General features: G+C 41.0%; 2 protein-coding genes across 4 annotated transcripts in view; one reads left to right on the forward strand and one right to left on the reverse strand.

The window, feature by feature from the left end:
* LOC134179050 (coiled-coil domain-containing protein 178-like) overlaps nucleotides 1-12,307 on the reverse strand; it is a 36,247-nt gene that overhangs the window by 17,095 nt on the left and 6,845 nt on the right. For all 3 annotated transcript variants that reach the window (XM_062645953.1, XM_062645952.1, XM_062645954.1), the window contains 5 exons: nucleotides 6,306-6,385; nucleotides 6,137-6,240; nucleotides 869-918; nucleotides 709-804; nucleotides 210-346 (listed from right to left, as the gene is read on the reverse strand). In XM_062645953.1, the coding sequence (XP_062501937.1) occupies nucleotides 210-346; nucleotides 709-804; nucleotides 869-918; nucleotides 6,137-6,240; nucleotides 6,306-6,385 (467 nt within the window). The remainder of the gene's footprint in view (nucleotides 1-209; nucleotides 347-708; nucleotides 805-868; nucleotides 919-6,136; nucleotides 6,241-6,305; nucleotides 6,386-12,307) is intronic.
* LOC134178955 (uncharacterized) lies at nucleotides 10,739-11,453 on the forward strand. Its single transcript, XM_062645866.1, has one exon. The coding sequence runs from the start codon at nucleotides 10,827-10,829 to the stop codon at nucleotides 11,280-11,282; it is 456 nt and encodes a 151-aa protein (XP_062501850.1). The 5' UTR covers nucleotides 10,739-10,826; the 3' UTR covers nucleotides 11,283-11,453.

Here is a 12,307-nt window from a genome sequence, read left to right on the forward strand (position 1 = left end):
ATTTATACAATTTATCAAATTAAATAGCTTACAAAATTTATTGATTTACAGTAGTACAATCATAAAAGCACTAGCTAATCCAACACACAAAGATAACCAAATGAGAGCAAACGGTGATACCGTTTGTTGAAGCATCACGATACAGTTAAAGGGAAGCTTACAATATATGCTAATAAAAGTTTTGCAACTTCTGCAAGTGCCTTACTTACCAGGTCACAATGTCTTGCTTCATCATGTGAATTTCATCATTCAGTTGCTCATTTTTAGCTTTGGTTTTCTTCAATTTGGTTTTGACCTCTTGAACTCGGCCTTCGTACTCTGCCTGTTCACCATTCAACGTTTCACGCTAAAAGTAAAATTACACTAAACAAAAACCATCTTTGATCATTGTCCATCATGCTACAGTAGTTACTACAGCTTGACTCAATTACAACATCCAAGACCTCCCTCAATGCTAAATAAATGTTGCTTAGCATGAACCTATACATAGCTATCTGTAATGCACCATTTTGCATAAACAAAAAGACTTTGAAAGCATCCATGATCCTATACACACTTCAACCAGTACATTAACTTTCCCAAACCAAGTTTTATTACTGGCAATAACAGAATAGCCATATAACTCTTTGTTTCCACAACAAGTTGCAAGCCAACTAGACTGCATACCTATCACTACTATCAGCTATGAACAACTGTTCATAGACTTACCTCAGTCTCCATCTTGCTCACAAGACCATCGTTCTTTGCCACAAGTTGAGCTTGTTCATCTGCCAGCTGCGATAACACAACCTTAAGATCATTAATCTGTAGCCCAAAAAGATCACGTTTTAGCAAAATCACTAAACAGCTCTAATTCTTTATTTCTTACTCTCTCCTTTGCTGCACTGGTAGCTTGCAAGCAGTTTTCACACCATTCATCTGCCCACATGTAATGAAATAAATCTTACTTACAACATCAATTACAAAGGTTTAGTTAAATTACGAGTACAATATGGCTGTGTTCCACTATTACTCATTTAACAAGTTAAGCTAAACTGGTTTAAGGATTGACCTGTTTACATCTGCAATAAACCTGCTATATTCTAAACCTAAACTGCTTTTCCTAAACCTGTTTTATAGTAGTTTGTAGTAGGTTTAGTAAGTAGTCTAGGTTTAGCTGTCGTGTGATAGTAATACGTACTTGAAGATGATTGCTGAAAATGCCGTTTTGATTTTATCTACACTACTACTACTAGCCTCGGCAAATTAATTACATTAATTAACACAAGTTTCTGCATATACACTCCCATTATTGGGCGGAAAAAACACACAAACTCCTGAATAAATTGTTCTCCCTTTATGTGCATGACCAAATCACGTTTTATCTTGCAGCTATTTTGACAGTCTCACTGGATGTCATCACTTTGAAGATGTTGCTGCCATTGCAGAAAACAGGTGTAAGCACACGTGGCAACTATTTGATGCGTGTACACAGGCAAACAAAGGTCACCATATTTTTAAAGACCTGAATATACTCAAAATATCTTGCTCTTATCGACAACGCCAGTAATAAATGACACACTCCTTGTGTAACATCTAAGGTCAGGAGGGGAATTTTAAATTTGGTGGAGATCTGATGTGCCTTTGTAGAAAAATTCACGTGCGAGTGGAGACGGGTTGGATTGGCAAGAAATCGTGTCACCCCAAGAAAACTCTGGAAGACAACGACACCTTCAATGTCGACCTTAATCGATTCAGTGTGCACGTGCAAAATTAGGTGGCACTGCGACTTGCCGTTTTGGAGATATTCTCTTACATACGAACACAGACAGAGAGACACACAGACAGCTCTCCTGTATATATATAGAAGCATCATTAAATAAAGAAAAGAAAGCAGCAGCTACTGTATGTACCTACTAAAGGCGGAAATAGAAGTGACAACTAACTATTGCTACATAGCAGTGCAATGTAGCTAGCATTGTTCCAGGAATAATCCGCCATTGCAAAACAGATTTGTCCGGATAATAGCACATCCTGGATGCACAAGTCCCCAGTGGAAACAGTCATCTTGTCAAACTGGTTTAGTTTATGAACTCATTTAATTAAAGGGGAACTCCCACGAAATTACAAGTAACATTCTCATGATAGTACTAAGTGCCCTGACTCTATTGGTACCTTTCTTTCTTAATACAACTCTTTCTGAACGGAGAAATTGAGCTTCGAACATGGGGGCGTAACCTTATGGCAGTCGCCATTTTGAAATGATGATGTAGCAATATCTTACTCGCGTATGTTGCTCTGTGTAGCGAGGATATATCGAGGGTCGGTCAGAATTTGAAAGGCTGTAGCATCTAATAACACAGTATCTTGAATGCTCACTAAGAACGTCCTCGGGTGTGAGCCGTCTACGATGCGTGGTAATGTCATTTACTATTACCTCAGGCCATACGCGTACAAGGTTGACTAGGCGGAGAAGTGAGATACAAGGTGGTTTTTCCCAAACCTACCAAGATCTGGGTTGCAAAGCCCATCACTGAATCAAAGAGCTATGGCTATCTGCAAGGAATCCTTAAAGCAGTTCTAAATAAACGGCAGCTGAATCCACAACCTCTTCGAAAACACAAAGCCAGACAACCTCCTGTAATTTTACCAGCCAACATTGCCACCTGTGAAAGACCACTCAAGGAAACTGTTGTTAGTGCTCGTAAAACAAGATTTACATAGAACATACATCTATGACATATAAATGCTATAGCATGTATAAGATGGGACATTAGTTGACACAGATTCTTAGAATTAGGTAGTTACAAGCATTATTGTCAAAATCATATCTAATCATGATGCTACCTAAACTCCACGTACACTTCGCCTTCTTCTGGGAAAGGTCTTCTAATAGCAAATCTACACATGATGGTATGACCATTTTAGCACGCCTGCCCAGTCTCCTAGGAGCCCAATGTGTGAACTGCCTGTATGCTGTCGACCTCAAAAGCCTGTAAAGTGAAAGACAATAAACAAAATGGCAATACCGTACGCACTTGTGTCAAGAAACCTGTGATTCAGAGGATCTGTGAAGGAATCTTCAGTGACATCTACCACTGCGGACACAGCAGTGTGCAGAACGTTGTAGTTGAGGCAGACAAGCTCAAAAGTTGCGTGTTCTACCACACACCGTAAACCACAGAGTCTCTAACTTAGCGCGTCAAACTCTTGGCAGCAAAGGCAGTGGGCATGACGACACACGGACCGCATGTGCACCAGTCTGAGTTGACCAAGCGCTCAGGGATTCCGTCCCCTGTGTCCGAATCAATTTCATGAGATTTTCCCGAACTCAAACTGCTCTCAGCGTCATCACATTCGGGCTCAAAACTGTACGGAAGCTACGCCCTATACTCTGATGATAACACATGCGCAATCGGTAAGATATTCGTACGTCATCATCTCAAAATGGCGACTACCATAGGGTTACACCCCCACATTGGAAGCTCAATTTCTCCGTTCAGAAAGAGTTCTATTAAGAAGAAAGGTACCAATAGAATCAGGCCACTTAGTACTATCATGAGAACGTTACTTCTATTTTCATGGGAGTTCCCCTTTAACTAGTTTAACGTGAAGCTAGTAGAAACACGGACTATAGTCTACACTTAATCACAATTATGCCATCAAGTGGTTTGTTAGTGTGAGACAATGTGAGCATGCACTTGTGTGTTCATGTATGTGCATGTGTGCGTGCGTGTGTGCATGCATGCATGTGTGTGTGTGTGTGTGTGTGTGTGTGTGTGTGTGTGTGTGTGTGTGTGTGCATGTGAGAGAGAGAGAGAGAGATTTCTACATTCTTCCTTCCTAGCATCTAATAGCCTGTTTACACAAGCACTTGTAAGTCAGCTGCAAGGTATTTGTAACCACTGGTTGAGCCATGACGAGCTGTGGCAAGTTGTGCTGGCTTGACTTGGAATTTCTAGCTATGCCCGCCTGGGCTGCCTCATGTCAGGTATGTCATGTAAATGCTATCTGTGCTGGAATAAAAGCTGCACATGCTCAGGTCTTAGAAAATGGCATGCTGGTCTTAGAAATTGGCATGCAGGTCTTAGAAAATGGCAAAAAGTGAGTGTGAAAATCTGTGTACGAATAGGATGTCATCTTGTTAAATGTCATCCTTGTTTCTCAATTTGACTGTTGTAGGCCATAGAGAAGAAAATGCAAGCAGCTTAGCTTTGTCCTTTGCAAGCATGAGCTAACGCAAGCTATGTCGATCTCACTAGATAACACACGCAAACAGCATGCCCATCAGATGCACTGCTTAAAGAGTATGCTGTGTAAATGGGCTGGCATGCTAGGCTAACACTGACTGGTATGGCTCAGCTCGCTATGCTTGCTCGTGTAAACATGGTATAAGTTTCATGTGCCACCATACCGTATTCGCCCGTAATAACGCCCTGGGCATATAGAAAAGAAACGCTTTTTTTCTGGGCATATACTAGAGCATGGGCGTTATTTTGGTCCCACGCGTATACATGGTTGCAACATGCTGCCGTTTGGCCAGTCATCATCTAAACACTCGAAGACAGAAATACCACTAAATGCCCATTTGCAAGATCAAAGGTACTGGTACTGGTATTCGCGTACAGCATCAGCATACATGCAGAAACTAAACACAAGCATGTCAACAGCATCAGTATCAGTAATTGCAACGACGAAATGACTTTACCGGTAAGCACTTTCACACAACATTGACACCAGCTCATCAAACGCACGCAGACAACAACGAATGTTCTGCAGACACCATTTTGTTTATTGTGCGCATGCATATACATCCTGGGTGTACCCTTGGGCATGGGCGTATACTTGGGCATGGGTGTTTTTCGAGCTGAAAGTTCTGACCTGCTGCACATGGGCGTATAAACGGGAATGGGAGTTATTTCGGTAGAACGTTATTACGGGCGAATATGGTACGTCATCACAACAAAGACATAACAATGTTCTGCTAGACATGTATTTCCCACATGTCTACTGTAATTTCATTAATAACAATTCTAATTAGTACAGTCGCATGTCACTTATCCGACGTTCACCTATCCGACATGCCGGTTAACCGACAGGTCAAGCTTGTCATGTGGGTGATTACGTGGCTGGTCAGCTGTGTAAGTGTACGTACATGTACATCCATGTGCATGTCAGTTGTTTCTTGAAACAAGTTTGAGAGTGAATTCAAGCGTTTCTTCTCGTTGTATTCTACATTCATCTACATCTACATTCATTCTACAGCTACATTCAGTATACCTAATGTGGAAAAAATGCCGTCTAATACGAACAATAGTTGAGTTTGTAACGGCTTCAGTTATCCAACATTTTCACTTATCCAACAGGGGTCCGGTCCCAAGGGGGTCGGATAAGTGACACGCGAATGTACTTAACAATTTTGAGCAGCTTCCCACAGTAATTAACAAGACCTATTCCTGCATAAGCAAATACTCACAACGTGACACTGTATTAGTGTAAAAATAGATTTTGGTTCATGTCCAAATTACAACAATACTTGAAGCGACTTTCCTGTTCACGAGGAGCATGTCTCCTTAACAAAGCCATAAAATCTCCTATAACCAAGTCTCAAAATAATTTAGTATCCAGATTTCGTACTAGTTTGTTGCAATTATAAACACTGACTCACTGTTCAGTTGGTTTCTTTGCTCATGGTTTTTCTTAATAGTTGGAACTGCTGTAGAGTTACTGCTGCTGTTGAAAGTTAGTTGTGCTCAACAGAGTAAATGACAACCTCTTGATACTTGTTGAGTAAACTATGCACTTACTTGCACTAGGCTGCTTACCCTTGGAGCCCCAGACAGCAGCACATATTTCTAAATGCAATGTCTACTATGCTAAAGCACCAAAAGTTGAGCAGGAAGGCACAATGGTGCAAAATACACCAAAAATGTAATATAAAATACACTAAAAATGTAATAGTAAAAGTACACCAAAAATGTAATAGTAAAAAATACACCGAAAATGTAAATAGTAAAAATACACTGAAAATGTAATAGTATTATCAATTAATTCATATAGTTTCCTATCTTTAAATTAATAAGTAGCAAACTATAGCACAATATGGTTGCATTATCACTCTATTATTCTATTACAAACTTAGTATTATCTGACCAACCAAACGTTTTGCATGTTCCTTTGTCCTGAATCAACTTCATGTGAGCATCATTGATCTCATGAGCATTACTACTTTTCTTGCTCAAAACGTCTTGCAACTCTTCACTACAAAGAAAATGATTATAGATGATAACTAATGTAACAATGAAAACTGCTCCAAGCACACTAACGTAATGTCTTTCAAGTTGCTTCGTACTCTATTGAGATTACGTTCAATGTGCATTCTTTCCTGATTAGCTCGACCATAAGCCTATCAATTTAGATCATATTGAAAAACAGCCATGAAGCTACTCTATAGATTACAATCACAAAGTGCTGCTACTATCTGTTTGCCACAACCAACTAAACAATGTCAACACCATGCAAGCACAATAAATTTTACAAAATGTGAAACTCTTCAGCTAACAAAGGCACAGATGAAGTGACAGACTAACAGCTAGGCAAACTGACAGACTAACAGAAGAACAGACAAAGCTGACAACTTAGAAAACAACTGACTAACAAACAAACAAACATATAGACCAATTGACAAACACTACAGCACTAATTAGCTGCCTAAGGGTCATTCAAAATTATTGACAGTTTCATAAGCGTACCACAGTGCATGCAAGGGGAGGGGTATTGACTTCTGTATGCTCATAAATGTCGATCGGTAGCCAATGGCTGAAAAGTGTCTTCACCATCTAATTTTTCTGTTTCATAATGATACTAACCAGTGCATGCAGAACTTGCAAATGTAGTGGCACAGGGCATTCCACTTTTGTTCTAGAACAATATCAAGGCTTCATAACATGCCCAGTTGCCTCTACCTGGGCTTTCTCAATGTTTCCTCTTCATCCAGGGCCAATGACAAGAAACTTCCAGTTGACATCATTTGAGAGAATCAACTGGAATGGAAGAAGTACTGCACCAGCGTAGGAAGCGGGGAGATGGGAGACTGCAGTCTCCTCGCTCGGTGTAAGAAATGAAAATTTCTGTGCCCATGACTTTTGTAAATTTTGTTTACGGTCTGGCAAGCGAGGTAGTTTTTGCTTACTGATGATGACATCCATGGTACAGCTCCCCCCCCCTCCCGCTCATGAACATCTATAGTAAGAATCCAGAACATTATTTCACTTTCCTACAACTGCAGAATTAAGGCATCTTTCAGTGAGCTGACCAGCACCTCAGTAGTATAAATGAGTATTTCATTGAGTTCTATGCATGTGCACACTAAAACGCCAACCTCTCATAGAAAATAGCCAATGCTGCACTATGGTTTAGCTGAATTATTCAGCCATGCTTCAAGCAAGTCACCAATGTGAAAAATCACAATGACTACAACCTACTAATAACCGTAACAAAATTATAGCTACATACATACAGATCTACCTTCAGACAAAGTTGTAACTTGTAGTCAACACCAGTATGGTGCAATGCAAATTTTTGCAAAAATGGATTTCATAACCGCAATTCCTTGTTTAAGTGCCACCCCTAAAAAATGCTGCAAGGTAGGACAAAATTAAATCGCCTCAACTTTGAAAGAATGGTGCAGGGTATGGTTGGTTGTCCTAGCAGGCATCTTACATCAGGTGCAAAGACTGACAAATCTTCATCCTTATTTGCCAGCCAATAACACCTGCGTCAGAAACATTAACTTTGATTAAGCCATGAGGTGCCATAACAGCAGGTTATGAAAACGACTTGGACGATAAAGAACAAGAAGAAAATGAAAAAGTGGTTGTTTCAGATTAAAGGAGCATTCTGGAGATAGGTGCTAGGCTGCTGGCTCCGCCTTCGCCCACTAATGGGAAATGTATACTAACCAAGTTGAGCATCTGGGTGCTATCTCAGAGCATACCCGACAGATGTACGTTAAGATCATTCAAAAACGTAAAAACTGACGGAGCCGTTTCAAGAATTTCGTCCGCCAAGTGAAGCGTTATTTTTGCGCGCCATCAGATCACGTGAGCCTTACTGATGCAATCACGTTCCCAGAAATGGTATCTCTGTTGTTTCTGTCGCTCCAAGAACTGTGGAAACCGTCGTGCTACTTTCAGACTGTCTACAGACTGACCTTCTTTTCGTGCGATTTATTTCTGTCTGGCAACATTCAAGAGAATTGGCGTTTTGTGAAATTCTTTGGCGTTAGAATCGTGTTCTAACAGTTTACGAAGCACTCACCCCTATGCAGGAACACTTTCTGCAAACTCCCTTGATCACCGGACCTCACAATTTCAGGTGCACACTGCGCTGCGCACTAAAGCTGCGCACTTCTCCGGAACGCTCCTCTAGGTAGATGATTGCACCTACTGTATTTGTAGCACTATACTTGCATGGTTGTGGGACTTTAGCAGTATGTGCTAAGTAAACACTCAAAGCACAAAACATTCCTGGCTGCAGCAGTAAAGTAAATGTAAGTGATTTTATTACCTTGCATTGCCATGTTTTCAATTCTGCTATTCCATTGTTAAAATTTGCACTGCAGCTTGCAGTGTATGCAACATTTGGTGTCAATTATGTGTATTACGGTGCTTTGTCTTATCACAGAGTACCTTGTATGTAGGGATTGCCCCGGTTATGGAGTGTTGTGGGCGTGGTTGTCTTTTTGCACACTTAGAAAACATAGTAAATGAGGCCGCACCGAAAGAGTTCTTCGTTTCGGGTAACAACGCAAAAAAATCACAGTCGGTCGGTCAGAATTTGTTTTATTTTCCAAAATTATTTTATTTACAAATGCAAACATTAAATTCTGTCAGAGTAAACTTTCTTGTTCCTCGTATTGGTGTTTGCAAAGACAATTCTACAAAACACACAGGAGAAAGGAAAAACATGCAATTGATATTAGACTATGCAGTCATTAAGACCTGCATATGCAAACATATTATATTCTAAATAGCAGGTATAATATAGCAGAAACGACTTCGCTCTGTAGTCATTGTAGTCATTAAAAGCCATCCAAGTTGATGGAAGTGCTGGTATATCTGAATTTCAAGCTGCAGTATTTGCTAAAGTGTCATGGTGGCCGTTGATCATCCCAACGCGTGAGCACGATGTACGTACCCTCACTGTCACAGAAACTAACCGGGAATCCGAGGCCAGCCGTCCTGAGGAGATTAATAATGTCAGCAACCAGACGATCCATGCCAGTGACTGTACCGCCAGATCCAGATGTAGGTGGCAGGGGAAGACGCTGCTCCGACGCCTTCCGCATCAACATTTTGTTTGCACTTTCAGCCGGAATTTGTTGACAAGTCAAAGTCGTGGCAGCTTCCAAGGCAAAAATATGTGACATCTACCAAACTCTAAATGCAATCAAACATGCGTCATCTGGCATTATCTGGCATTGCATCAGCTGACCCACAGGCACATTGATCTGTAAGGATGTTTGGTCGCCAACCATAGCGTAAGCAAAGTGCATCATGAAACGAGGTCTTGTCTAAGTGGAATCCATGTCGTTGCAGTGAAAGTACGGTAAGCCAATTTGATGCCCCTTTTTCGCTTGCTAGTTCAGTCACTCTTTTCTATTGAATGGTTGAATCTCTGTTTACCAAATCTGCCGTCTGCTTCTCCATTTCTCATTTACTTCAACGAAGATTAAAGTTGAGCAAAATTTGTTGGTTGTTTGAGTCAAACAGATGATACTCTTGTTGTAGGATAAGTTTCATCAGAGGTTCTGTGATTTGCTTAGATGTTATGTATTCACTAATCAAGGAAGTTGGATTAATCACTCCCAATCCCCCAAGTGTGATGGGAGAGACAAAAGATTTCTTTCTGTATCTCCTAATAGAGATCTCACCGTTAGAGCAGGAATCAGTTGCTTCCGTATTTGACAGTCCAGTGGTTCTAGAATAGTCTTCTGGAATTCATTAGTTCGTGTAGCATAAGTCCATTTCCCTTTGATGCCATGCATGAGTACAGAATAAGCTGCATGTGGCTGAGTTTTGACAATCTTTGTCAACATTGATATTTGTTGAGTCCACTCAGTTACTTTGGCCTCCTGGAAAGTTTGCTGAAAGTTGTTGTTACCGATGGCAGCACCGAGATAGGTTCAACCGTCAGTGGTTATGTTGACTGCTGAGTCTTTACACAATTTTTGTGCACTTTCAAGAAACTGAGATTTTGTAAGCAGCCAAGACTTTTTCTGATTAGGAAAGTAACCAAAGTATGGTCCTGATTTGTTTAATCTATCCCACCATTGCTTGAGCAATTTTAATTTGCCTCCGCTCGATGCATCGTCTGCATACCAGATCTGAGTACTTCCATTCGTTTGAATAGTTTGTATATAGTGGTACTGTAGCTATGACATATATAGCCATTGCTAATGGGTCGCCTTGAGTTGTGCCTTCTTGGGACCATATAGTCTCTCCACCAACATAAAGAGGTGTAGCTGTTCTGTATGTATTGACCAAAATCGGATGTATCATGGGACAGAGACATGAAATGTTGTGTAGAGCAACTTGACGATTGAGACTGTTAAATGCATTGGTTGCATCAACGAAAAGTATTCCTTCTATATTTGGATCATAGCACTACTACTACTACTACTGCTACTACTACTACTACTACTACTACTACTATGAAGTCTAAGACATAATGAAGTCAGAGACATAACAGCTGATTTACTACGAGAAGTCTGTCATGATGTTGTTACTGAGCCTACCTTGCAACCGCTATCAGGTGAAAGTTTTAGTTATTCTACTGCCAACGTAATGCCGGAGGCTAGAGCGGATATCTCTGCTCGTGGCGTGTGGAGGGCTGGAGAAAGAGCATTCTTCGATGTAAGGGTATTCTACCCAAACGCTCCATCCAGCTTGAAACACCCCAACTTAGAATCTGCTTTTAGAGTGCATGAGAATGAGAAGAAACGTCAGTATGGTGAGCGAATACGAGAAATTGAACACGGATCTTTTACTCCACTTGTCTTCAGTTCGACAGGAAGCACAGGTCGAGAGGCTACTACGTTCTATAAGCGCCTTGCAAGTCTCCATGCAGCAAAATCGGGTGAACACTACAGCAAAGTTATGCAGTTGATAAGATGCAGGCTTTCTTTTGCTCTTCTACGATCAAGCATCTTATGCATTCGTGGAACACGATCCAGTTTCTATAGACCTATCAAAGTGGACTTGTTGGGACTCATTGAAAGTGAGGCCCATCTAGATGAGTAGATGTTGACTATAGCTTATCTTGATAGTTTAGGCATAATAACGTAAAGTAGTAACTGTCTCTTAGTGGTAACCATCTTTAGTTGTTTGTTTTGCTGCGTGGGTGTTATCTGTCAGCTGCTAATATTTGGTGTTTTGGCTTTTTGAAATATACTACTACTACTACTACTACTACTACTACTACTACTACAACCCACATGCCAACAGTAGACTTATGTTATCAGGAAGTGTACTGCACTCCCTATGTAGGAATGCGAAGAATCTAAAATGGCGCCCCATACAAAAGTATCCAAACGCATCCGAACCAGATCTCTCAGAACTCATTACAGAGATCTCGGACCCACGTAGCACTCAACTTCAAACGTTCCTAATGGTAGCCAGACTATCACTGCTGACACTAAGCGCCTCAGAAGCCAGCTATTGGCAAGTAAAAAAACCCGATTTATTCTTTCACATTTCACATTTCACTTTTGTCAGCCAGGCTAGCGCCTCACTTGAAGCAGCTACAACGACGAGAGTCACACCAAACAATTCGCTCTTGTCCAAAGAATTGCACTGACCCAACAGCTAGAAATGTGCAAAGTCACCTTGTATCAGTCAACTGCTGCCATGCAATTCCACGTACTGCTTCCCACAACGCCATGTTGTTCCGGTCACGTGTGTACATGTGACTACCATTGGGAAGCCTAGCTGCCACTTCCACCTGCTGCTACATGCTGCTTACAGTTGCGTGTAGTTGAACATGTACGACTATGTTCAACGGCGCAGCGTCCTGTCTGACTCTCTGTGCATGTAAGCGTGTATCTCTTTCGTGGAACCCTAGGTAATGGGAGTTGTTTATAGATGCAATCAGTGTTATTACGTACATCCATCAGCTGCTACGTACTTCCGTCTATGCTGAGCGTAACGTGGGAGTTGTTTAGAGATTAGAGATGCAATCAAAGATTGAAATCCCGGCCGAGCTGCACACGCTTACTAGAACTGTCATTTCCATTTCAAACTACACAAGTCTAAAAACATTTTGAGAA

Source organism: Corticium candelabrum, chromosome 4, assembly GCF_963422355.1.
Source record: "Corticium candelabrum chromosome 4, ooCorCand1.1, whole genome shotgun sequence".
In the NCBI taxonomy this organism is placed as follows: domain Eukaryota; kingdom Metazoa; phylum Porifera; class Homoscleromorpha; order Homosclerophorida; family Plakinidae; genus Corticium; species Corticium candelabrum.